This window comes from Daphnia pulex, chromosome 2, assembly GCF_021134715.1.
Source record: "Daphnia pulex isolate KAP4 chromosome 2, ASM2113471v1".
NCBI classification, from domain to species: Eukaryota; Metazoa; Arthropoda; class Branchiopoda; order Diplostraca; family Daphniidae; genus Daphnia; species Daphnia pulex.
The window spans coordinates 144,070-171,674 of NC_060018.1; the positions used below are offsets into that span (position 1 = coordinate 144,070).

Here is a 27,605-nt window from a genome sequence, read left to right on the forward strand (position 1 = left end):
AGCCATAAAGCAATGAAAAATGACTCTGGATAGCTCTGTATAAAGTATAAAGACCACTTGTTCGAAATTCGAATGTTCGTTCTCTCCATAAGAGTAGTTGGAATGTTACAGCAGAGACCACATGAAAAAACACAAAGATTAACGAATAAACGCCTTTTGAGTAAATGAACATCTTTTGTATTAATTTCAGCATTTATTCTTATCACAGACAGCAGTTATAAATCAACATGTTGCTTATTCTCACATTCCTGTATCGTCTCGATCAATTCGTGATGCGCGTCATAATCAACACGCAGGATCTATACGGGAGGAGCGGGGGAGGATCTGACAACTGGGGGGAGGAAAAAACTGATTTCAATTGACAAAGGATAGGGTATTGGTGATAGTTATTGTACTTTTAGAACAAAATCTCTGCTAATTAAAACGAGTATTCAGGGGATGCAAAGTCCGTGACCAATCAATCAGTGCCCTAAGAGCACATCAACGTGGGAAATCAAGTTGACCGAGCCGTATGTACCACCTTTGTCCCTTGAGAAGAGATCATTGCCATCTGTCGTGGACGTGAATTTTTCTTTGTACAAAACAGTTAACGAGCAAATATCAACAGATTATGTTGTCACGATCAAGATAAAACGATAATTACACGTCTAATTCAAGTATTTTTTAGGCAGAAATCGCCCCTCGTTTCAACTACTAGACATGTGTGCCGATTTCTTCTAATAGCACGTGACGGAAATTGTGAAAAGATGATCACAAACGACAATGAAATGATACAACCTCCTCCTTGTCTATACCCTTGAAAGATCCATTTGGATAGAACACATGGGATTAGAGATGGACTGAATAACTAAGGTCAGCCAGACACGCCGGTTACAATTCCAAACAAAACTCATCTTGTGTCAACAGTGACGTAAAGGACGATGTGAACGATTATCTAAAAGAGGGTGACGTTGGCCGCTTTATTAAGGACCAACTTGAGATTCGTAGTAGTTGAGAGGTAACGTTGATATTATCAGAGAGCGGCCGGTGGAGGCTTTTGCTGTCTCCCACTTTGTTCGATGGCTGCCAGCACGTCCTTTTTTTGTCTAACATAAAGACGACCTTTCTTCCACGGATTTTGAAGATGGAGCGGACGGAAGTCGTCTCGCAAACATCGTTCCCTGGCTCCTATGACGGCCACCAAGCAAAAGTTTTTAAACTCCTCTGCCGGATAAACGGGGCCATCTTTCCCTGGATACATAAAAGATAAAACACATTTCGTTAGTTACTGTCATACTACTACTACTGTCATAAATGTTTTGTTGTTTTCTTTACCTTTCAAACCTACGGCCATGTTGAGCTGGCGAACCACCAGGTCCACTACCTCTCGAGCGACGGTTCTGGTGGTCACGTGCAATTTGACGCTGGTGCCGTTGGCCAAACCGGATTCGTAGGCAGCGTACACCTGAATGATTCCGCTGGTAGAAGAAGCGTCACCACTTTCGACATCGGCCGAGCGCGTGCTTCCCGAATCGGGATCGCCGTCGACCGAAGACAAAGACGTCAACGAAGGAGTATGACTCGATCTCGACGGGTGACTGCACTCACTTTCCTGGCTGTTTGATCTCATGCTGCCGGTCGAACGACCTTTCTTGCCTCCCGATCCACCTCGCTGCAATTTCGTGGGCGGCGGAGCAGGAGGATCGTCAGTTGACTGCTCATATTTCGGCTCTTCTTCCTGCTCTTGGCCGGCCGCCGCATAGACTGGCAAAGTGCTGTCGTCGGTGCCTTCAGCGTCCAGGAAAGGCTGAAATTCCAGGTTGTTCAACTGATTTTCACTTCGTGATATGCACTTGCGGGCTCCACTTTGAGTGATGAGGATCGGCGGAGTCGGAAGCGTTTCGTTACTGCGGCTGTGCTGTTGCTTAAACAATTCGCCCGTTTCTATTTTTGGGTTTTTATAAGGGAAATGTTAGGCGAGAGACACACTAAGGGACAATCACTAGGGTTTCGTTACCTGGTTGAGTGTAACGAGCTCTGGAGCACGAACACGATCCGCAATTGGAGACGTAGCCGGGCAAATCCAGTGGAACGGAACATTCAGGGCAGACGGGTGTTCGAGATCGGACCGTGTTGACGCGGAGGAAAGCTGGTGATTCCCCAATGGAGTTGCGGCTGCTCAACAGCTTGTTATCACTTTTCGTTTTGACGAGCATCCGGTGTTTGCCTCCGCCTGGAGTACCGCCGCCCATGATTCGCCCCTCGTTATTGGAGACTGTCGAGTGAATCAATCTCGAACAAGTGCTGGGCGTCTTCAACGAGTTCTCCCTTGTTCGCTTCGAGGATTCCTCAGAGGATTCGGTCGGTGTAGGCAAAAGAGGAGTGGAAGGAGCGACTTGCTGCGACAGAGCGGCAATGGCCACACCCACTCCAGTCATCGTTCGATCCCTGGCCAGCGAAAGAACGTCCATGATCCAACGCGATCCCCTCCAAGTCGAGTCAACTTGAACTTGAACATCTTGCAGCCGCTGGAAGCGTTGCTTGGCTTCCGCCAATTCCACGCTCGAAAAAGCCTGTGCAACAATAAACATAATAAAAGAATGTTTAGATAAAGAAGCAATAATAAAACGATGTGAAAATAGGAGAGAGAAAGAGAAACTGACCTCGCGCATGGCCAGCTGTGCCAAATTCGAATCCAGTTCCAAAATGGAACTAAGCCGAGAATAGCGGCCGATGAGATCACGCTGGTAGGTGCGCAGATGAATCATTTCAAATACTTGAACGGGAACTGAAAGAAATTCAGGCCGATGGAAGAGCGCCTCGCTTTGACCGGCTACAGCGCACACACTGTCTGGTGGCGGAAGCAAAAGGATAACGGAAACATCTGGGCTGAGTTCAATCACTTCGTCTTCGTAAATGCGATGCTGCATGACCGAGCCTTCGATGCCCATACTGCCCAGCAATCGACAGGCGGCCCTCTGTAATTGACTTTGGAAGAGCAGCTGGGCCGTGCTGGGCTGGAGGTTCAGTTTGCCCGTCAGACCGTCCATTACCGAATACTCTGCCTTGTCCTCACTGCCATCGCCATCTCCGTCGTTCATCTCTGGATTACAATTTTTGTTTTGTGGTTGACTTTTGGCCAATTTCTTGATCCACTGCCACTCTTCACTAAATAATGATAAAAAATGACGATTTTTAATGGAATTTTAAAAACTGCGAGCTGAAAAAAAAACATTAGCGTACCTCGACACCCACGGATTGTCTCGTATTTTCGCATGCGGGAGGAGATTGGGCGCGTCCTTGGGCACCAAAACGCGAATCAAATCGACCGAACTCTTCATCTTCAAGTAGCCAAGGTAGAGTCCTCGGGGCAAAGGTTTGTTGCTGACTTGCATGAAGTTGATTTGTTCCTGTTTCAATAGACAACACACAAATGAAGAGAGCGTCACTCCCGTACAGCACTTTTATGCTACTCGTGAGAAAACCGTTTCCAAACCAACTGGTTTATCAATTCTTAATATGGCCAATTTAATCGACCCGATTTGAGCGTTTCTATCCGGTTCGGCAAAAAAAAATGAAGATCAACTCGTTTTTGCTTTCAAATTCCGATGCGACCGACGAAGAAATGCTCACCTGTAGGGAGGCGAGGAGGAGATCGCTGGCCGTACTCTCTTGTTCGTTTGTCACCACTCGTCGCTGTTGAAGTTTGGAAAGTGGCAGCCACTTGAAATTCAACGACGACGGCACAGCCTTAATATTGGCCAAATGACAGGTACTCGATATCACCAGGGTCCCTTGACTGTCTTTCAGTGGCTGGTAGTGAAGCTGACCCAAATCTTGCAAGCCCAAAGCGCTCTGCGTCAATCGGAAACACGTCGTGGTTTCAGGAAAGAAAAAAGAAACAACGCACAGTTAGTGGTGTGAATGCACTGAATCGCTGTGAAATATGAAACTGACCTGCAGCTGAGCAGCTGCTTGAAGTAGTTTAATACGGAAGTGGGCGTTTGCGGAACTGGAACTGCGCTCCATATCTTGCCGGAGTGTTTTCACATCGCTCCAAGTGCAGCCAATCTAATGGAGCAATAAGAAATAAACAATTTTAAAGGGATTCAATTAAATTGCCAATAAAAAGTCTATAAATACCTTCATGAGCCAGTGGAAATCGTTATTGACCGAGGCTGGATAAGTATCGTCGACTTCAACGACCGGCGGAAATTCTTCGGTCGTCACCAGTACCTTGTCTTCGTGGAAAACGATGCAAGCGAAATAGACTCCCCTATTTTCAAACGAGAAACAAAAGAATAAATCAGAAAATGAATCGTTAAAAAAAATTTAAAAAAAGAAAGTGTCGTGAAATGAGCCGCCAACACAATGGACCGTGAAGAAGGGTTTTTTAATAGCCATTATTGTGCGATTGCCCACAAACGCAAACACACACCTGCGCAGATTCTTTTGAAATTTGACATTGGCGCCAAAGAACTGCCGCAAGTTGAGTTTGGCTGGATTCTTGCGCTGCTTCATTGGGGCTTCGTTGAGGCCGTCTTCCAGCTGTCGAATTTCCGAGGCGTAATCAGGCCGCCATGTCCGCACCTGGTCAACAAAAACACGTTAGCGTGAAACGGGTCGTTAAACCAGCACCAGCAACACACAGAGATAGAAGACGTTAAGAAGTTATTGTCTCGTTTCCGGTTTCTCTCTCTTTCTTACTTTGCTAAATAGGTCGTCCAAAATGGGTAGGCGGCCAGCGAAACGAGGTTTTCGGCCGTCGATTATCCGCCAGACTAGGCCGTTAAAAAATACCAGAAAGAGAAAAGCCAGTCATTAAATTAGTATGAAATGCATGTTGGTCCTTCTTTTGATCATTTCACAATTGCATTGGAAAATCCTAGTTTTAGGTTTTGATTTTTGTTTTGATTTGATTAACCGACCTGATAACAAGACAGATGAGGGCAGAGTGGTTTTGAACGACCCGTATCCGGACAAGTTGCCGGCGGCTACACGAAAGTAGCATCGAGAGTTGGACGGGCAAGATGAGACGGTCACGTTGACTTCGTTAAATTCTTCGGCTCCTCCGCCGCGCTTCCAGATTTGCGTATCGCGCACCTCCAACTCGCCACCGGGGAAGGCGAAATCCGGATGAGTTGACCATTGAACTGTTGCAGCAACAACAAGAAAACACAAATTAATTTTTACCGTACGACAGAGACAGGGCCAGCGGTTCAGACCGGTTGTTACAGTGAATTACAAGACACGGAATTCTTTATCGAGCGATAAACCCGACTTAGGACCTTCTTTGTCTATTCTTTTTGTTTCACGATTCAATTTTGTTTTGATTGTAATTTTTACCTTTAAATTTAGTGCAAATGCCACCAGAGTCGACTTCGGGCTGAAGCCACCAAATGTGGGCAGAATGTTCTCCAACAACTTCGACGCGGGCCTGGTTCGGACTGTTGGGCACCTCTGAGACAATCAAATTTGAAAATGTTATCCAACCGAATCAAATCAAACGACGACAAACATTTCAATATCACAAAGTCGTATCATGTTATATATGAGAACTCACTCAGCTGTTCGAGTCCCGACTTCATTTTGCGCAAAATGCGCACCCGCCGTTTCCAGAGGGCGACGTGTTTGTCCAAATCCACTCGAACCGGACTGGACGACGGCTGACTCTTCTCTTCCAACTGTTTCTCGGCTTCGTTGAGCAGTTGGACCAGATGCAAATTCAGCGATTCCTTACTGCCATCTGATTCCACCCAAAATGATTTCCAGTCAGCAAAACAAAAAACAAAAATGGCCGATAAAGCCGAAACGTTCGGGCATAAACTTACACTCCATTCCCTCCCTGGCTCCATGTTGGATGAGTAATTTGACCATTTCAGTATTGTTCGTCAGGACGGCCACATCCATCAAGGACAGCCCGTCACTGTTGTAACTAAGAAAATAAAAATATAAAAATGAATACATAAATTCTAACGGTCCTTGTCCTTGTCAATTCATGACCCCTTCGATTGAGCAATTCATTTTTTGGTTGTTTTATTATTTTTACTGCGAGTTCGTTCAACTGTTGCCAAGAACAAGTCGGATGTTCTCACGATGAGCAATGCGACACACGACTCTTCTTTATCTATTTTTATACTTTTTTTTTTGCGTCGGTCACGACCGACGGTTCACGCTCGTGTTGATAGCCAACACACATGCGCGCGGATCTTGATAGTCATTATGATTTTCTTTACCTGTTAATGTCGACCTCGTTGTCTTCCAGGATAGCACGGGCCTTTTCCACCTGGCCAAATTCGACGGCAGCAAACAGCGCTGTGAATTTACGGGGGAAAAAAAATTTACAATTAGATGATTAATCATCATATTCTTGAATTGCAATGGGATATCCAGCAGCGAAGACAAAGATGAACGATCGGGACAAAAATAAAGAAAAAAAGGCAAATTTCCTCTGGTAGTTGACTCACCGTGCAGATGAATATTGATTTTCGTCAGTTTCTCCATTTTCTTCAGGTCCGTTTTGGTCAAGTGAAGGCCATGGACCAGCAATTCCAGTGATGAATCTTTCTTCCTATCTGCCAACGGGAAAAACACATCAAAAAGTCGTCAGTACAAATCACAAAAAGCCAATCAGCCAAGCCAGCCACATTGTCTGTGGGCGGGAGAGAGAAAACGACGGGGAAACCTACAGAGAATTTCGCCTGGGATTTCAGGATCGACTAGAAGCTCTTGCCAATGATCGCCACTGTTTCTCAAATCATCACTACCAGCACCTCCAGTAAAGAACAAACTAACGCTATTCTTCCGCCTGATGGATGCTTGGGTGCTGCGACTACCCTGACGGCCTTGACGCATCATCACTCTCGACTCTGATCGGCTCAACGTTTTCGTGAAATCAAAACGGGTGAAACCGTCGGAACTGGAGGAGACGGGAGCCGATGTCGGCGACATGTTGGCTCGTTGGGGAATGTCCAGAGAACTGTGCGTGACTTTTGAGACTCTGGGCGGCCGGGGAAGTGTCGTGTACATTTTTGTGAGCAAAAAAAAAACCGGAACTGATTTGGTCGAGTCAGTGAACTTTTTTTTCCGGACTGGAGTCGATAGGAGACCCAGCCGTTTTGGCGGACTGGTTGACGTCAAGTGGTGGCGATACGAGAAAAAACAACCAAAAGGCTAATCAAAAGAGAAATCCGCATTCCAAATTTCCGTTTTTATCGTCGTCGACAAACGGGGGAGTAGAGCGGCTTATCCACCACCACCACCGCCTTTTGTTCTTCCTCTTTTGAGCTGTTTTTTCTTTTTATGTTTTTTCCTGGCTGAGGTTTGCCCTCTTTTTCGGAACGCCCATTCGCAGCAACTCGGCTCAGCTCAGTTGAATATATTTATACATTCAACCACCGAAATTTCACGACCGATAGATAACACCGGAGACAGAAAAACAAAAAAGGAACGGATTTTCGGTTCACCGAGTTGTTGGCCACAATAATCGACAAACGTGAAAATATATAAGACGGAGATTTCTCTAATCGACATCGGCGGGAACACGAGCGTTTCACCACCGATGAACGAATGAGAGACAAAGGAGAAAGAACTTGTCCGTAGGAGGGCGGACCAAAGTTCTGAACAAGTTGGAAGACAAACATACGGCACTGCACAACACACATCCGAGTAGTGCGTATATGGCATAAACAAAAGTCGCGAGATAAAACACAAATAGTTGACGGGGGCGCCGTCGGGTTTGTGTTTAGGGGAGAAGTCGAAAAAAGAAACGGGTGTGAGAAAGACGTTGGCGTGAAAGGAAACTGGAACTGACCAGAGTTTAAGGGTCTATCGCTCCTTTTTTTCTCTGTAAGTTGGTACAAGGGAAGAGGAAACCGCCAAGGCAGCAGCAGTAACCACATGTGGTTCTGATAAGCGTTCGCGCAATCTCCCAATATTTCTCGTAGAAAAAAGGAAGAAAAATTCGTAGAGACGTCAGCAGCAGAAGCGTGATAAGTCGATAAAAATTCGTCATTAAACTATTGTATTTGGAATAAACCCAAAAATAGCAAAGCCCTATATAAAGAAATGACTACCGGAATGAGTAATCGCATAATCATTCTTCCGCATTACAAGACCTCCTCCCCCCTCAAATATCCTTGAATCCCCCGCCCTACTGGATTTTTTCCCTTTTTTTTCCGGTAGAGAAAAACAAATGATTATTTTATTATTTAAAAAGAATGTTGCGTCGAAAATTGGACGTCGATTGTTGGAGGGGGGAAATGCGACAGAGATGCCGAAAACTATCCAATCCACTGGGATTTCTTTGTTTAAGACCGTCCTGAGTAACCTGAGACGCTTCGCCCTTGTTGTTCAAACTGGTAAAATAGAAAACACTCTTACAACAAGACAACACAGAGGCGTTTTCCTTTTTTTGGGATATAAGAGAAACAAATTTCGACGCTCGTTTCCCATGCAGCTAATGGCTGTAATTTCGTAATGGCTATTCTTTAAAAAAAATTCGTGTGTAACACCCAACAACAACACTGCTGAAGAGATTCATATACAACAACTCTCTTTTGTGCCACGGTTAGTCATCGTTTCCCAAAAAAAAGTTAAACGAGTTGGATCACGTTGCGGGGGATCGTGACTTTTCTATTTGGCGGGCAGCAGATCTCGACGATTCTTGAGAAGAAAAAATAAACGGCCATCATCGGTTGACTTGGCAGTAACAACAACATTGCGGGAATGCTAGAAGGTTGCGACCGTGTAAAAAAACAGAAAAAAATACCTTGAGAAATGGGCAAAACAAAAACATCGTGTTTCCCGGTGTAAACACTTTTTCCTTCTTTGAGAGGGGCTCCACAGTCTAAACTAAAAACAACCGACCATTGGCTTCTTCTTTTACCAGCAGTTGGTGTGTTGTTTCCCCAGTGAAACGACGGCCATAAAATAGCCCCCTTGTTTTGACGCTGATTACACAGCTCTTGCTCTTCTACAAAGCACAGAGTAGCCAGACAACAATTCGATTATACAAACGAGCGCAATGAATAGGAGGAAAAAAAGTGAAAAAAAGACCAAACAATTCGATGAGCAGTCGAATGTGTCGACGAAAAAGTATAGGGGGGTTGCCATTGTCATGGGCCAAAGTGAGAGAGGGGCTCAGTGGGCAATTGACGTTTTAATCCAATCGTTACAATGGACACCCTGTTGTCGTGGCAATGGCTGCTGGGGCAACTCTACCTGAGCAAGACACAAAGAAGTCGCTGTTGCTACTAAAAGAAAATCGCCACTAATAGATTGACGAATTGGACACACGTTGACTCACCTGTCGTTGGCGGTATGAGATGCATCACGCTCGAACTACGTCACTTTACACACACACACGTTGATGATGTCAATTCAGTTGGGATTTTTGTTTTCAAAATGCAGCCACAAAGTCGATTTATTCCTTCAAGGTGTTGACACACACGCACAGTTCAATCGAGTCGTTTCAATTTCAGTGTCTCGAATTTCCCCAGCGTTGGAAATGGAGAGACAAAAGCAATTCGAGTGGAAATGAGACAGTGAAAACAACAAATAAAAAGTAAGCAGCAATCGAGTTGGAGAGGCTCAACAAACACCCGCCATGGCAGGCTGCATCCTTCTGACGTTTCGAGTAATCCAAGTCAGCACAGAGAGTAGTCGTGGCCCCCACAGCGTTTTTTCGTTTTTTCCCTAGCTTCGCTCCGAGCGTTTTCGTACACTAGAAGAAGAAAATCTACCTGTGGTGGTGGGTTGGCTTTCAGTTCCTGTTGTATACTACACCACACTACAGAGGAAAAAGAAAACTGTGTATCTCACAGGTGTGGAGACTCGACAGCCAGCAGGTATAAATACAGCAGACGAGGTTTTTTCGAAAAAAAGGTATACTCGCCGTCAACCAGAATACTGAGCGCCACCTGTTTTCTTAATTTTTTCAAAAAATGTTTCAACCGTTTTTTCTTTCCCCCACACCGTATCACCTTACACACACACCAAAACTCATTTGGCAGGGGGACTTAAATAACGGTCAAATTCAAAACTCGTTCAATTTCTTATCTGATGTTTGTTTTCCCTTTTCTTCTTCCGGGAATTTGTTGTGAGCAATTCTCCGGAAGCGGATGGCAACCAAGGATTTCCCCCCCAAAGAAAGAATCTCTACACGAAATAGGAAGTAGAATTGTTTTTGGTTTGATAATAAAAAATCGATTTCTTGCGAGTGGCAGAGAGAAATGCTAATCAAAAGAAAAGTCGAGAGAGATCCGGTGGTGGGTGTGTCCTGTGGCCTCCACCATTTCTCCTTTGGTACAGTCGTGAGGAAGGAAGTGGATGGCATGAAATGTCACTCGTTGTGTGTACTCCTACACACACAACGGTACATTAGCGGGGAGTTGCAGTGAGTGGCTGCAATAAAATATAAAATAAAGGCCATGACGGTCGTCTCTCTGCCCCCACCGAAAAGACGGACGGATGGAAATAAATGAAAGAACAGCAGGTGGTGGCGTGCGGCCAGAGATGAAACCGGCGGTGGGCCTCGACAACGCCACCCAACGAACCAGCGAACCAGCCAACGGGTCAATCGCAATGGCAGTCTCACAGTCTAGTTGTAGAAAGTCTCACCCGAGTCGCTGATGTGATACGTAACACACAGGAAAATGGATTCGTGAGCCACAATCACGATCCATCAATCATCCCATGGATATTTTTTCCCCCATTTCTCTCCGTTGCATCCCCGTATGTTGTTGTTGATCACGTCACAAGATAGTAGTAGTCACTCCGACGGACGAGTTTCGTGCAGAACGGGACACACGGCCAGGTTAACAAAAAACGTAACATGCTGGGCCGGGAATGGTGAACACGACTCGAGAGCCGACCGGCAATGGATCGTTCCACAGTGGGCTGGAATGCGCATTGGCCATGGACGGAAAAAAATGTCTGTCGCGATGGATGGTACATAAAGTTGAGCCTGCTCCGGCGGATCGGGGAACAATAACCATCATCATATTTCCATCACGCGATGTAAACCGAACAAGAAGAAAAAAGGGGGAAACATTTTCACGTATTCCTCCTGCTGGCCACCACCGCCTCCTCCTGGTTGCGCCTTGCCAAAATGGGATCCGATTTATAGTCAGGCCATCGCTCAAAATTGTCAAAAGGCAACAACACACAACAAAAGAATAAAAAGAATATCCAAAACGGCCGCTGCCTATGAATTCGTAATGACGTCAGCAACAAAATGAACAATCAAGGCAAAAGAAACGACGAAATGACTTTCTCCCACCCATGACTCCCGGCGCCCCAGGCTTTGAGAATTTGTTGACTTTTCAGCTGATGCACCTAAAAGGAACGTACGACCCTTCCCTTCTTTTTTTAAATAACATTTGAATATACTCCCGGCGGAATCTTGTCTCATGTGACGGATTGAACGACATCCACCGCACAAATAAACAAATATTCAAAAAGATGGGACAACTTTTTTCTCTAACGTGCAACCGAAAACTTTTTAGTTTAGAAAAGAAATGAAAATGCGCTCAATATTCCGGGACTGCGTGACGTTGTCGATCGATCCTGTTTTAGACACCGGCCGTGACGTCATCCGTCAAAAAAAAAAACTTTGCGTGCGAGCCCATCCGGCGTGAAACCCCCCCAAAATAAAAGATGAATAGAAAAATGTAAATTTCTAAAGAGGAGGAGGATTCCACGACGAGAAAAGAATATACAATTAACAAAAGGATGCGCGCAGTCAATTTATCGACCAAGTCGACGGTGGGAGGAATCCCAGTTGCATCCTAAACAGTTTGGCGCGGGATTTTTTTAGAATCCAGGCGACGATAAGGAGAAACGACATCTCCACTACATAATAATACTAAACTAAAAGAAATAACAATCCCCCGACGATGGGCAACTGCACGTTTTGTGCATTAGTTTCTTTATCTTTATCTTTTCTCATTTCCTCGAGCTCCTCTTTCGGATTCTTCCGTCTCTACTGGGGATTTGCCCAGACAAATATACGAATAAGATACAGGGAATAACTTTACCGTGAGATGTTTTACGTTTGCCGCCGGTGGAAGGCGAAACCGGAATAGATTTGCCGCTCAATTCCGGAACAGCCAATGATAAGTTGAGTCGGGTGGTCCCACCTGACGCTGTAGAGAGAACATCCGGCGCTTGAGGGTCCGTTGTCTTACCACGCAGCGAGTCGTTGTTGCTGGACGTTTAATCAAAATGGCATCAATCAAAACGTAATTCCTCGACACATTTCGTAATAATAAAAAACCTTTCCAAACTGTGCCTCCGTAGTCTTGTCGCCGGCTGCTGATGGATGTCGTTGTTGCTCAGGTGCACTTGGATTTGAACAGGACAGTCGGGTGGTTGCAGTTGGTTGTTGTTGTTGTTGTTGCTGATTCGGAAACTGCCGCTGCCCACTCCACCTGAGCTGTTGACAAACAATTTGGATAGTCGGCCGCTGTTGGCCGATGGCGAAGTGTCGGCCGAACTTTTCTTGTTTCGCACTCCACTTCCAGCAGCAGCAGCCGGAACGGTCGTGGAACAAGGTGATCCCGGATCAGAAGATCCAGACGGTTTCGATCCGGCTGTGATGGATGACATGCCCAGCAAATCTCGGATGTCCTGCCACTCGTTTGAATCCGTCGCTGACGGTTGTTGTTGCTTGGGAGAAGTGGACGGGACACAAAGTCCGTTGTTGTCGGCCGCTGCTGCTGCCGCCGCCGCCACCATGGCTCCGTGAACAGCTGCCGAAGCCGTGGCCATGGCCACTACTGTCGTCGCTATAAAACATTAAAACGAAAAGAAGAAGAAGAAAAAATTGATCAAGTCGTTAAAAAAGAAGCGTAACAAGATGAAACTTTAGATCATCTTTAACGACCCTGGGCTGGCGCTTCTCCCGTTTCACGACCTCCCCCCTTATAATTCCCGATCCTATAATGCAGGCAAGAAAAAAGGGATCCAAATTCATGAATTATAGACAAACATCTGCACATTTCTTCTATTCGTCTTCTCAAAAAGATGCAAAGCGACAGCCGTGTGCGCATCCATCCAGGGACGTTGTGGCCCGGATCAGAAAGAGAAGAATAAGAAAATATAAAATAAAACTGGGGATCCATAACGAGTTTTTGTCAAAGGTTTTTTTCTCAGACACCTGGCCATCAAAATGCAAAAGAAAAGAATAAAAGCCTGGGCGCCGCACCACTAAACACACCTTTGAATTACGAGGAATTCCAGGTGACTGACAGTTTTTGTGGCTCTTGGACCATTTTATTTTTTTCGGGAGAAAAAGAGCGTCAAGTTTTCCTGAATTATTCCCGTGTCACGAATACATTGACGTCAAGAATTCAATTAAAAGAGGAAAAAACTAAACTGATGAAACGAGATAAATGTTGTCCCACAAGACGGAGCGGATCACTCGTTGCATAACTTATTCCTACGACAAAACTCTTAACAATTCAGTCGTCATCTTCTTCTCGGTAATAATACCAACATCCTTTCACTATGCCAACATGGGCGGTCGGATAAGCGTCTATCAAGGCTGACAACTTTTTGATTAATTCCCCCCCCCCCCCTCCCCCACTCACTCATCATATTCTCCAGATAAATAAGAAACGCGACAATCTATCGAAAAATAACTCGATCCCGCAGACCTAATAATAACCCAGCAGCAGCAACATCCACCCTACAACTAGGGTGGAATAGATTTTGATTTGGAAATATTTATGATGGCGATCGATACGCCCGACGAGGGACCCATTTATTAGTCAAATTCTTTCTTTCTTTTTTTTCTATTTTTCCATATTTCGTGACTCTTCCCTTCGATTCCGGCAATATATATCGCATTAGTTGCTGCCTTCCATGCATCCGGCCAAGAAAATCATCTCCTCCGTGCAGATCGGCTGCAGTTTCTGCTGCTTTCCATGGCCGCCACTAATGGAGTTACACTCGGCGTCTTCATTGGCATGCGATGACTGGAATGCTGCCAAGCACAGCAGCGAGTTAGACACACGTGAGGTGGGGCTTATTAACAAGGAGGAAAGATGCTGATCCGTTTACAGACGATCCGACTGACAAGAGAGGCGGAGGCGGACCTGTCGGCATAATGATCAATGCCAAAAGACATGGGGTGGGGGGAGAAAACTTGTAAGTAATCTTAATTGAGTTTCGCTGATATTTATTCTCTCTCGACTAGTCACGGACGCGCTGGATTACCCGTCAGCAGCACAAGGGCACCGAACAGATGGCGGCGGCGGCTCTTATTTTCATGGCAGACATTTGATTGTGTGCAGCAAAACAAACAAACAAAAACTGGCTCTCGTCGTCCTTTCTTTGACTGATTGCATCGGAGAAATGTAATTCGACGCTGGGCGCTCCAGTTTTGTTTCTCTTAGAGTATTGCATCATGGGCGGCTAAAAAGGAACGGAATTCCAGTGAAAAATGGAAACAAATGGCTGCTCAATGTGTCGTCGTCGTCGTGACTATATAGATGCACTCATCCATATGCATGCCGGGCCGAAAAAGAGCCCGGGCAAAGTGGAATTATTTGGGGGATGCGACGGATGACGTCATTGGCTTGGTTACGCACTGCCAGACTTTATTGTTATTATTGTTGTTAGGGACTTTTGACGTTAGAAAAGGAACAACCCATGTTGTGACAACCCCCCAAAAAGAAACAACATCCTTTTCTTCTCTTATTTTTTCAATCTCTCGTGTTCCCTTTGGCCGTGACACGGTCGAAAGGCTCACGATCGAGAAGGAAATGACGGGCCGACATGGAGGAAACGAACATGAATTCAATCAAGAAAAGAGAAGAGAACAACCCAGAAAAGAATAAGATGATGCGCAGCCTGTTTTCGATCAGCTATAAATGCCATGATAATAAATCAAAAGACTTCTTTTCACAAGTCGGCGCCCAGCCCAATATAGCGACGTCGGTTTCGCCCGTTTTCAAATCGACAAGGCTCGACAGACTGTTATTTGGTCGACCGGATATTTCAGGACCGCGGGAGACGACAAGGATACACATACACAAACGTAGTGGATATTGGTTTCCGTGTCATCCCTCTAGTCGGTTATCGGGAATCTTATTGTTCGGTCGGGATCCATCTCCTAGGTGATATACACTCGAGCGTCGCTGATGTGCATGCATAGCGTGTGCTATTTGAAATGCAAGTGCCATTGATATTTGCGAGTCTTATATGTTTGATCAGATTGAACCAATTACATCAAGTTGGGAATCAATCGCTTCACCCCCATCAAGTTCGCTGTTGTGTAGAGAGTTGACACGTCTACAACTGAGTGTCGCCTTTTGGCGACTCTCTTTGGCCAAAGTCGCAAATGGCACGATAACTTTTTTTTCTTTTTCCCGCCGGCTGTTAGTTTCTCTACTCGGCTGCTGGAGTTCATGGTTGCCTAGTCCGCGACTTGATTTCCAGCAATTGAGAAAAGTAAAAGATGAATCGAGTCCTCATCATGGCAAACACTTGTTTGCCTTCAAATATTTGAAATGGGAAAAAAGATAAATTGGAGAAATAAGAGTCGAAGAAGAAGAAATTTGGCCAACTTTCATGTGTGCCATTGGTGCGTGAACGAAGCTATTTGAACATGTCACAGTTTGTTTTGGCGAATATAAAGACTTGGATACTATTAATATAAGAAAAATTGAATGATTGACATGGCAGACAGACCTGGGACGATGATGCTGGGTAATGTCCGCGATCGAAGGAACGGGGCCGGCCGCTGGGAAGGAGCCATCGAGTGCAGTCCTCCGACTCCACCCTTTTCGTTCACATTGCTAAAAAGAGAAAAAGAGAAAAATAAGAGAAAAAAGAGAAAAAATCACTGATAACGTTGACACTATGTGCGTTCAAACATGCGCAAAACTGCCGCCGAGGAAGATGATCGTCATAATAACAAGACCCGATCTAAATCTAGACATGTTGGCATAATACTACTACTACTACGACTGCTGCACTAATAAAGCGCCAACGAGAGGTTTGCCGTTGGCCTGGATAACGATGACTGAAGAATCCATCGCTCTACTATTGCCTGCAGCCACGTGTACACTTTCGGTGGTGGCGGCAGCGGCGTGGGTTCTCCCATTTGGCGAAAGAATTCCTGGCCTTCCCCACAAAGATCAAAGGTCTGCGTCTGCCCTGGCGTGATAAGGGCCCCACAACTATTTCGGTTGAAAGCGACACGAAAATTGGCGTGTCGCAAATCGGCATCTCAACGTGATTGAACTGGAAAACAACAAACTGCAGGGAAGAGGAGGAAAAACTGGAATTAAAAATCTCAATTTGATGAGCATTTTAATATATTTAGGAGCGCTGTGTACAATCAATAGTGTCGTGGAAGAAGAACATGATGCTGTAGAGTTGTCTCTCTTCCCGGACGAATAATCCAGCCCAGCCAAAAGAGGATAGAAAAATTGGAGCAAGAGAGACAACAAACAGGGTGCGAGAAGAGCGTGCCGATCGAGTTACCAAGGCAACAGACACACAACGGGGGGGAAAAGAAAAAGAAAAGAGACGGAACGACAGCAGAGCCCCCGCTGCACCCGGCCAAAGGTCGGGCATCATCCGCCACACGGATCCAGTGGAGCGTAGAGACTCTCTTATAAAACTACAAACACAGCAGCAGTCGATGATGCATTCGTACACATCAGCGTAGATGGTGGGTGGATTTTCTCGTCCAAAAAATGGGAAGGAAGAAAACAATATGCACGTGCGTTGGATAGAGTTGCACAACCTTATTGTCTAAATACACTTATCGATTGAATTATCTAGGGGGATTTCATGCTAATCTCTTTTCAGGCCAAATCTCTTTTTTCTGCTGTCTTCTCCGGCCAGGGGCTGCAAGAGTCGAATTCACTCGAGCCAAAGAGGATCAATTTGCATTTGGTATAGTGAGAGGGGGGATCAGCAAAGTGCTTGTTTTCATGCCCAGTGGAACAGCACCAGCGGAAAATGAAAACGAGTTATGGCCAGAAATAGAAAAATAACCGCAGACTCAAATGACGTGGACCATCTAACCGTGTGCCGTGATGGTGATTGGATCGGAGGATAAAACAGCCACTTACTTCCCACCAAATCGGGATAGTCCCCGTGAAAACAAAACCAAAAAAATGGCCCACTCCCAAATAAGGAAGTCCCGAAACGGGAGAAAATCTCTTTGGTAGATGGTAATAATAACTGCCCATCCGTTGCCATCACCTACGTTTGTATTACACCACCACCACAGACTTTTTAAAAAGTTGGCCCAGCAGAAAAAGAATGACGCATTTCTTTCTTTTCTGTCGACCCCAGGGATCATACCACACACACAGACGGGAGATATTTGAAAGAAAAGAAAAAACACGTCGTCATCTTGAAATAAATATTTAAAAAATAAATTCCTTTGATAAGCGAAAAAATAAAAAGCAAAATCGCTACAAAGCGAAAGATAAAAGTAAACGAGTGACACGTCTTATCGTTGACATCATCCCCGTTCGAGCCAAAAGAGATAAAAGACTGTCCAGTCGACACTGTGTGTGTTTGTAGGGCACTTGTGAAGATTACCTTGCAGTCTGATATGTAGTCATGGCACATTAATTCAAGCTACAGCTGGACACCTCTTGGAAATATGTAGACGCCAAAATCAGTCACGCACCACAAACAAGAGAAACAAGGTAGTAACTATTATAGAATTTGTTCGCTGAAATATGACTTGATTGTGTCGATCATTATTGTGGCCCAGTCATGGGTGGTTTGGTTTCCAAAAGAACTTTGATAGCCAACGGATACGATCGAGACATTTACGGCCGGGTGGATGCCGACAAATCGGCGGCCAACAAAAGCGGAGCCACACACTTGCGACTCCCACCGTCAGCGGCGACGGCCATCGACGGGCGAAAACAAGAAGAAGAAATACAAGTTCAGTTGGCCACTAATGAACTCTTCAAAGAGAAATTATTCACCAAAATAGGACCGGGATTTCGGGCGTGTTTCCGCACGGCCAGAAATGCAAATTCAGACGGTGGCGGAGAAGTTTACGTCTCGATCGCATTAGCTGACGGCGACTTCATTTGCCGGAGTCTGCCAGTTACTAGCAGCGGCTACACAATCACCGTCGACGGCAAAGGCAATTTGAAAACGGCCCCGCATTCAATCGCCAACCAATTGGGCGCCAAATCGAAGAGCGGCGAGCCTTGGAAAGATTTCGTCGTCGACGCCAGCGATCACCACAAAGTCAAGAAAAATATTTAATGCCCGTGCAAAACACCAAGTGGCCCATCAATCAAAAAATTGGCCATGACCAAGTCAAAATTTCTTTTTTTAAAAATATAAATAAATAATACACGTCATTTATTCATTGTTATGTAAGGGCGGAGAATAAACAACCGTTTCTCTTTTGAGCAAATTCTATTATATCGGATTACGAAAAAGGTCGATGGGCTGCTGCCGGCCAGGGCAATTGCCGGGCTTATTTCTGTTAACCTGGTGCGGAAATAGGAGAGCGACTGGGTGAAAGTTAAGAAGCTGCTTCACTTTCTCCATCAGCTTAACGACCGTATTGTTGTGTCGTTGTAATAGCCCCGACTGCTGGCATCGTCATGGACAGCAGCACACACACACACACCGTTGCTGTACATTTAATCTATAGAGTTAATGGAAGCATTCACCGAGATATTACTCAGCAATTGCAAGACCTTTTAAGAACGACTACTTTTGAAGGGGGGGCCCTGCTACTCCGCCGTCCGGTTTCTAGAAAGGCGCAATAGAGCCTGTCGGTGGGCACTAAAAGAGAGTCGGACGAACTGGATTGATTCCATTAGTCGTCGGTTGGCAAAAGAAGAAATAGAGTCGACCTGGTTCCGATACTATATTCAACCCAATCGTCTGTACAGACGCAATACTCTACTCGAGTCACCGCCCACCAAAAGGCAACAACTCCCGTCGTCGTCGTGTTCTATAAAGAAGCGCCATGCCAAAGAGACTGGCAACCAAATAAAATAAATGTAAAAGTAGAAGTAGAAAAAGAAGATCAGCAGGTCACGGGTAATAGGAGCACGGCGACGGCACTCACCAGGCACTCGGCTGCAGTTTCGACGCAGAGATGAGGAGACAACACTGAAGGGATAGGCGATCCGGGCAAGGATAAAAAGTGATTACAATTGGTGCACATCAATCACCATCCGTCTGAGACGTGTACATCTAGCGAATCGATCCTGCCGCCGACAAGAAGAAAACGTCGTCGTTTTGACTGTGTTGGAGATACACTCGCGAGTCTAATAATATCGATCTCCTACACTGTCTATAGAGGCAGGCTCCCTTTATGCCCGTGTAGCATCGCTACGCACACATATAAAAGGAGAAGAGTAGAAATTGATCATCACACATCTCCTCCGATCGGTTTATTTTTATTTTGTTACTATTACGCCGCTGCAAATAGAAACTTCCATATGGCTCTATAACGATATTATGACGATATAGAGAGAGGCCTATCCCGAAGCCAATTGTCGATTGGCAACGCAGAGAATGTGCACCAGTTGTGCTGGTTACGACAGCCATTTCATCGATGCGCCCAATCATCTTCTTCTTCAGACTCCAATATTGCCACTCTCTCAAGTCTCCACAAAATGAACATTTCTGCAATTGTTGTTGGAAGATTGGTGGCAATACCCCACCCTAAAATACGCCCACACACATGTCAAAAGGACGGACGGACGGCAAAGTCACGTCACGTAATGAACGCGCCGTGTAGACCATCGGCACTTCTTTTGCCGTCTGCTGATTATCCTTATTATTAGCCATTAGAATGGATGTGACATTTACACTTGACATTTGCGAGAGATAAATGTCGGCTGCGACAGTTGTGCTGTAGCAACGGCAAGTTCGCCTAACATGTAATATAGTAGCTACTACAGCGCTCAGAGCTCATCGCCTAAGACTTGGGCGGCACACACATCGGGAGCGCAGCAACTCCGCAGAAGATATAGCCGCCGCCACGCTGTCCCTCGTGAATACACATATCCCGGGCGCTTTTCGGATCTTCTTCTTGGGAGTAAAAACGGGTAGTACATGATGATGGAGAAAGGGAGAAAAGAAAAGATTTATATACGGCCATCCAAAAATGTTATATGATGCTGGCTGGGCCAACTGGCCGTCGGGTTGTTTCTGTAATATAGTTCGTGTGTGCGGCTCGGTTCGGGGTATTGGCCTGGCTGTCCGTCCGCAGAGAGACGATGACGTCGACTGACGGCGTAGAAATAAAAAGAAGAAAGTCGAGCGCGGAAGCGAATCACGTCTCAATAATTAAGACCCAACAAATCACACAAAAGGGCCAAACGCAAAAGAGACAACAACAACAACACAGACCACCTTTGATTGTGAGTCTCTACCCAAAATGGTACCAAAAGAGATTAAGGCATGTGCTCCTAAATTATTTAGCACTTGGTTTTTTGCTCGACTATACTATTACCAGAGAAATGAATAAAACAAAAAAGTCGCGGGCTGCTACGCAACGGCACCAACTTATTTGCCCAATCGAAAAAGAAGAAAAGGAAAAAGTGTCGGCAGCGGCGCGATATCGAGTTATTTCCACCGAGTTCAATCAACTGTGTGCAGCTGCACCCCTACAGCAGCAGCAGCAGCACTGTATGGTGATTGCAATGTCGTTATGCATTCTTCTCAGTTGATTCGATTGTCAGTTAGTCAGCCGACCCTAGACGAACGCCCTCCATTTCCGCTAAAAGTTAACCACCGACAGAGAAATGAATCAAAATGCAAAACTTGAAACAAGATCAACGGGAGACGATGGCGGACGTGATGTCTCTACCTTGCGACACATTGTTCCGTTGGTTTCCATCGTCATAAAGTGGATGGGTGGGGGGAAACAGTGCGGCCGGAAGGCGGAAGGATATGAAAAATGGACGTCACGCAAAAAGAAGGAACTTGGAGAGACGAGCAAAAGGTTTTCAAGTATAGATGAAGATGATGATCAAGTATTAATGTGTAAGGACTTGCCACACTACATGAACCCCCTGCCAAGACGCCGACCCCGTCACGGAGACGACCCGAGGGCAACAGAGTACATCACCTGCCATCAGCCAAAGAACAAAAGTTTCTTCTTCTTCCTTCCGCGGAAGGCAGCCAAATAATAAGAGACTTTTTGCTGATTAAGTCAAAACATTTTTCTTCTTTTCTCTGCTCATGGTCGTCGTGTTGGTTATTTTGTTTAGAGCCTCTTTTTTTGGTGTTTGTGTGAGGCACGTTCGCCTCTATTGTTCAAATTCCAGCTCGATGATTTCCGTTTTTCTTAGATTTCCGCCATCACATTAGCGGCGGAGATGCCAAAGATTTCAGTTGGGAGGACTCGGTGTTATTTGACAACAAAACAAAAAGTCAACATCGACACACTGACGACAACTCAATAATATTACAGTCGGGGACTTGTTCACCTGTCTTCGGGGAATACACCTTTACCTAGTCGACTAATTAATAAAGTTAAAAAGCAAACGAGGATCAAGAAGTCGCCGACTGCTAATGAATCACGCCCTGAAATTAGACGACGCGTGTGCAAACTTTTCATAGAATTGTGACGCAAATTAAAAATAAACGGCTAATTATTCCCCCCTGCAACAACAACAACTGGCCCAATGTCACCTGAGCTAATAGCCCAAATAACGTCAAAGGAAAATGATTATATCGAAAAACAGATGTTGTTAAACAAACGATATCTCACAGCCTCTCTCTACTGTCTAATACATTTAGTCGCGATGAACAAGACGGGATGCGCAGCGCGCGTGAGTGTTATTGGCTTTTTCTTTTTTACTTGCGAGGGAAATGAAATGGATCTCTCTACTGTTGTTGTTATTTGTTTGGACACGTAACAACGGGTATAGTCGCTCAATAAACGAGATCACGGCCACGCCTTGATACGAGGAAACCTCTCAACCGAGAAAAAGAAGAACTTTTCTACTGCCTAATACCGAATGATATTTTCTCTGCTGCCGCGATGCACTTGAAATCAAAAACTAACTTTTATTTGGTACTTGCTGCTGCGGCTGGAGGCCGAGCGCGGATCGATCTCTTGCGAGTTTCACGAAATCTAATCAAACGGGCATCGGATTTCTCGACCCAACCAATAAAACGCCAAGAACAACAAGGTGATGGACTAGTATGGCACTCGAGTGCTATCCGTGTAACAACCTATAAATCTCCTCTGAGAGTCTCGGCATTCGGCCGTACACAAGACTCGGGACTACCGGGAATTGACCAAGTTACAGATTCATCGCACAGTGTTCCCCCCTTTTCCATCAAACATTTTGCTGGGCACGGGCAACAAAGTTTCACCCTGCCATCACTAAAAGAAAAATCGAATAAATAAATCAAAAGTGTCCGTTCGGGAGCAAGTCGACACCCAGTAGCTCTCATCAATGTAATTATTACCATAAGAATAGACTTTTGATTTAATTTCTTTTATTTTTAGTATCACCTGCCGTGAGCCGACGATGGTGGCCCAGTCTGGCGGAGTCTCTTGCCCGTCAATTTTCGCCGGAAGACGCGACGGACGCGCAATATGAGAAAGACGGCCCGGTCGATTGACAGCTGATGTTTCTTTTCCGCACCACCACCGGAGGAATTCATGGCGGCAGACACACAATCAAGAGAAATGAGAAATGAAATAAGAAAGAAAAAAGAGTTTCGATTCGGTTGTTTTTGGTCCGAAAATCTTTTTTTTTTCACGCTGGACGGGTCATGTCATCGAGTTCGGACCAGTCCCGCAACCCTTCACAAAGTCGATGGCACTTGTTGATGACGAACGAGGGGATTCTTTCACACTAACGACGATATTTTATAATCATCAGACACAAGAAACTGCAACGCGGTTATGTACTTGGCGTTTGGGTAACTAAATATTGATGGCCTGGAGTCACTTTGACACACACGTTCAACTTGCCGTTTCTCACGGACAGCAATAATCCACTGTCTACACTCCCGAGCTCTATATGCGGGGTAGAAAAAGTGCGGGACTGCTGATGGGAGGGGTCCGTGTGCTGCGCATCTCCGACCGAATCAACTCAACGGGCAAAACGCACGCCTGCGCGCCTACTCACGAGACTGCCGGACTGAGCTGCGTTCGAGAGAAAACAGGGAAACGCCAAAAAATATCCAACGTTCAAGTTGGACGAAATTTTGAAAGAAGAAAAAGTCAATGAAGTGTCCCGACGAAGCACAATTTTCAATCATCTCGTCAAAAAACGATTCACAAGGGTGTGCAGTCTGTCGGTTCATTTTTTCCCCCATCCCATCCCCCAGTTTTGATAGACTCCCGGCAGACCCTCCGTGAAAAGGGCTAATGCACCGTGCAACATGAAAAAAGAGGAGGAGAAAATAAAAATGTAAGCGAAACGTATTCGATCGTCCATGACCGAGAGAGAAATATACAAGTCGTACACTTATTCACGGCACGTTTGTCTCCGGGCACACGCCAGTCAGAAATCAGTCCCGTTGGATATGATACCGGTCCCCCCTTTTTTAAAAAAAGATTTTCTCTTTGATGAATTTGAATCGTTCAATTTCACCAAACATTTCCGTCCCAAAAATTTGGGTAAACAGGAAATCAATCACTATACGCTCGTGTAAATAGGCGGGCGGAAATGTCGAATGCTACACACCTATATAGGAAGACTTTGCCAAATGATTGGAATATCTAGACCAAGAAAATTGGAAATCTATACAACATTTTCTCACGGGTCGGCAGCAGGCCGATACTCATTATAAAAGCCCTGCAGACTCTCTACCTCATACTCTTCCGGTCGTTTATTTTTTCAGCTTTCGCTCTCGACAGCACAAGTGGGTGCACGTCAATGTGACGTCATTCTCTAAATTTCCCATTAAAAAATACCCAAAGAGAGAAACAGAAGAATCATTACTGTATAGGGCGTAAAGCAAAAGGTCCAATTGGACCCGACAGGTCACCATACCACCGCCTGTGATATCAGATCGGTCGATTCGTCTCTGACTGACTGCCCGGGATAATCATTTTCTATTGTGAAATCCCGCACGTGGTTGGGTATCAGACCCGGACGTAAACCCATCGGGAGCTCCATCAGAAAATCACTTTGCGACGCTGCCACCCAAAAAAAGAACAAAACTCGTGATTGTTTCAGACTCTGCCGATGGATGGATTTCACGGACGGCCAATCCAATCGCAATATTCCGGCGAATCAGTTGACAGTGGACAAAACTCTAGCCAGAAATCAAAGTTTACACAAGTCGTATACAAGAGTTTCGGTCGTCGGCGTGTAAAATCGTGTCTACACGTGTAAAAACGGGAAAAAAAAACAAAATTATTGGACTGACCTCTTTAAACATTTCTGGGGCGGGCAAAGAAAAAGAAAAACGAATAAGACTAGACCCAAGAGGAGGCCCATCCCCCAGACAAATCAAAAGTGACCCTGTGATATGGCGTCGTGTCGGCAGTTGTGCTCGACGTTGTGAGAAAAGGTCCCGAGCCCATCCACCACACCGTCGACATGTACATTTTTATTCTTTTATTTTTGCTATAGCCACCCAAAAAGAAAAAAAAGAAAATTTTTTTTGCAAAGATACACGGAGGTGGGTCCGTGCTGCTGTGGCTCGTGCTGATTTCCCTCAAGCCCCAGGAACTCGTAATTAAACTGGGCAACAAATGAACACAAGACTGGCCGGCACATCAAAAGCTAGGCGAATCAAAATGATTTCGGTGTAGAATAATATCCAGGACGGAATCGACCAATCGATGACGACAAGGACAACACGGACTTGAATAGAATTCAATTGAAACATTGCCAACCCAAAATAGAAACGAAATTTAAAAACGTAAGAAATATAAAACTGTCGGTTCCAAACGGATGACGTGGGTGGACGACATGGAATGGCACTTTCAAGGCTCTTGGCCATTCTTTTTTCGCCCAGGTTTTTCACATTTGCGACGAGGTTTATGACCCTGAACTGTGGGCAAGGCCACATTGCATCGGCCACGTCACCTGAACTCTGTCACACGCCACTAGTCTGTTAAATATCATTACATCCAATTCAAAAAGAAAATGACGTCATCTCCAAATTCGGTGGTGGATCAGAGACAAACAAGAAATTACACGTTGATGTACTACAAGTAAACAAAAGATGATTGATAAAAAAAAACAACGTTCACCTGTATAGATCTCTCTGGTCTCACGCTCAACGGAGCGTGTCGTCATCCCGCGTGAGAGAAATACGACACGCAGAGAAGAAGAATCAGATCTCAAATTCAAGCAACGGAGAATTTCCTTTCACGGCGTTTTGATGGCAAGAAGAAACAACAATAAATCATCGTCGTCTGCAACGCAATTCAATACAACAACGAATTTTCTTTCTCCTTTAAAATTATTCATCGACAAATGTGGATGCACTCTCTCGACACCCAATCCCTATACACGCTCTATTCGCCGTGATAATAACAACAACAACAACATGGTAATGAGACTCGGTAGTGCCTCTCGTGAGTTATTTCCCTAAGCAAATTTCGGTCGCATCCAGCTTAGGAGATCAGCACAGCGTAAAAGCTTTTCCGGCTAAATCCCCAAACTTTGTTTTCGTTCTAAACTAAAACTTAAATCTAGCTGATTATCGTCCAACATCGACTAGTAGAGGCCTCTTTTGTTCAAATCAAAATTCCTAACAAAACAAATAGGGAAATGTGGGACTCACCAGACCAATTTAGCGAAGCACTGCATGGTGGTGGTGGCCACCAGCACCAATTTGATTTCGATTGCCAAAAATCAATGGACTGCAATCGAGACGACGGCCATTGATTTCCAACATGACCACGCGGCTGTTGGTGGTAATGTGTGGGGGGAGGCTAGTAAGCACGCCCGCACACGAGGCTCTCGTCCAACTGACTGAACATTTTTCAACTCTCTTTTCTATTTTTTCGGATTTTTTATTTTCTTACTCTTCCTCTCTCTCCCTCCGCCATTTTTATTTTTTATTACTTGTTCGCCTTTTCTTCTTCTTTTCTTGGCGAGGAATGTTCGAAAAATGCCCGTGAGGCAAATATATAACCACCACGCACGCAAAATGTTGTGGCGGGAGCAGCAGCAGCCGGTGGTGGTCGTCCTACAAAATGTGCAACTTTTTTTCTGTTTTTTTTTAATGACTCCCGCGGCTATGGGAAAGTCAACGTGCACAACCAAACACAGGTTATGTCATTATTGCACGCCGTGACTCTTTTTTTTTTTTCTTTTTTATTAAGGGACCCATTGTTTCTCCCTTCTTTTGCTCGACGGCTTGTCTACGTTCGTTCGTTCGTCGCTCCCGAACGAAAATCGACCCCCTCCCGCGTGATTTTTTTTTTTACTTTTTTTTCGGTCCCGAACACAAAAAGGACAAAGCGGATAACAAGTAAGAAAAAACCGCACCGTCGTCGACTCTCCACAGCACTTTCTCATTTTTGCAACCGGGTGTTTATCGAAAACATGGCCGCGCAACCGAAACTTAAAGCAATTAACTCTAATCATATCGTCGGTCGGGAAACTCGTTTGCAACCAAGGTCACACATCATCTGGCCAGGTATTTTAGCGATCCCCACTAATCGATCATTATATTACAGTACTTAAAAAGGAATTTTCACGTCGGACGGAAGTCGTGAGAGAACGTTTCAAGGTCTCGTTTGGATTCAAGAATTCCTGAATTAATCCATCTTCCCTTTTTCTACTTCTTCTTTTTTAAATAAAAATCCCTCGACTAAAAATAGGAAATGTTTTTAATAAGGGCCCCCAGGAAGAAGAAGAAGAAGAAGACAAAGACCGATCACGTTATTCACGCACCGTTCGGCTGACTTGGGGTCCGTCGTATCTCCACACTACGTCAATTCTAATTACACTAATCGAAAGGATTTTTTCTCGCATCTCTTCCGGTACGTGGATTGATGAATGATCACACAGCATCAAACGAACGAAACTTCAAAGAACCGAATTTCTTTATCACGTCAACAATGCGACCGATGACGTTACGTACCTGACGGCCAAGATGGCTGACACTTTGTCGATGGTATCCCAATCACCAACGATCGGTGCTGGATGAGACGCCGATGATCCTTTCATCTTCTTGTGCGAAACGTGCTGCCGAGTTATTAGTCCCGTCATCGGACGAATTTGAACGAATTCCTGTTTCATCGTGGCTGCTGGTCGTCACTTTGGTCACACAAATTGTTGGGCAGATTAACGACGACACGTTATAGGAACGGGACTCATGTCTCTTCACTCCGATGCACGGCACTCGAATGTTTTCCTCTTTTCTGATTCTCTTTTGGGTCGGTCGGTCGGTCGGTCCAGCAGCTGCCGGCCCATCCACCAGGAGCTGCTGCTGATGCCCAGGAGGACTCTACACACACACATGTCCAAGTGTACCTGTTATTTATTTCAACTCACGCTCATCGACTGCATCACGTCCTCCCGGAGAAATTCCTGAGGAATTTTCTTATTTTAAAAGAATTTTCCTTTTTTTAAAATTATTTTTCGGTTACAAACAAACGGGGTCAAGTTACCTGGTGCTGTTGGGTAACTCCTCCTCCTTATTCTTCTTTCCTTCTTGCTTGGTGGTGTTTATTT

At 45.2% G+C, this 27,605-nt stretch overlaps 2 protein-coding genes across 6 annotated transcripts; one reads left to right on the forward strand and one right to left on the reverse strand.

The window, feature by feature from the left end:
* Nucleotides 1-154: 154 nt before the first annotated feature.
* On the reverse strand, nucleotides 155-27,395 carry LOC124188673 (ankyrin repeat and fibronectin type-III domain-containing protein 1-like). Of its 5 annotated transcripts, none has more exons than XM_046581470.1 (20): nucleotides 27,013-27,395; nucleotides 15,676-15,782; nucleotides 12,257-12,767; nucleotides 12,018-12,187; nucleotides 6,447-6,554; nucleotides 6,216-6,294; nucleotides 5,811-5,914; nucleotides 5,543-5,725; nucleotides 5,326-5,439; nucleotides 4,908-5,132; nucleotides 4,687-4,760; nucleotides 4,418-4,569; nucleotides 4,123-4,255; nucleotides 3,937-4,050; nucleotides 3,613-3,834; nucleotides 3,223-3,389; nucleotides 2,643-3,147; nucleotides 1,997-2,552; nucleotides 1,315-1,923; nucleotides 155-1,230 (listed from the first exon to the last, which is right to left on the reverse strand). In XM_046581470.1, exons 1-20 carry the CDS (start codon nucleotides 27,168-27,170, stop codon nucleotides 1,013-1,015), a joined length of 4,509 nt encoding a protein of 1,502 aa, XP_046437426.1. In that variant the 5' UTR covers nucleotides 27,171-27,395; the 3' UTR covers nucleotides 155-1,012. The 5 variants fall into 5 exon arrangements, with proteins under 5 accessions (XP_046437426.1, XP_046437428.1, XP_046437427.1 ...); XM_046581472.1 differs by lacking the exon at nucleotides 27,013-27,395 and adding an exon at nucleotides 25,705-25,892; XM_046581471.1 differs by lacking the exon at nucleotides 27,013-27,395 and adding an exon at nucleotides 22,466-22,632.
* Nucleotides 17,499-18,383, forward strand: LOC124188691. The gene is made up of 2 exons (XM_046581499.1): nucleotides 17,499-17,657; nucleotides 17,726-18,383. Exon 2 carries the CDS (start codon nucleotides 17,728-17,730, stop codon nucleotides 18,232-18,234), a length of 507 nt encoding a protein of 168 aa, XP_046437455.1. The 5' UTR covers nucleotides 17,499-17,657; nucleotides 17,726-17,727; the 3' UTR covers nucleotides 18,235-18,383.
* Nucleotides 27,396-27,605: the final 210 nt, after the last annotated feature.

Coding starts and splice junctions, on each gene's coding strand:
- LOC124188673 (XM_046581470.1), bottom strand. CDS start 27,170: ATGAAACAGGAATTCGTTCAAATTCGTCCGATGACGGGACTAATAACT. Junction 6,555..12,017: donor CAAACGTAAAACATCTCACG/GTAAAGTTATTC, acceptor TCCCGTTGGCAG/ATAGGAAGAAAGATTCATCA. Junction 4,256..4,417: donor TTTCAAAAGAATCTGCGCAG/GTGTGTGTTTGC, acceptor GTTTGAAAATAG/GGGAGTCTATTTCGCTTGCA.
- LOC124188691 (XM_046581499.1), top strand. CDS start 17,728: ATGGGTGGTTTGGTTTCCAAAAGAACTTTGATAGCCAACGGATACGAT.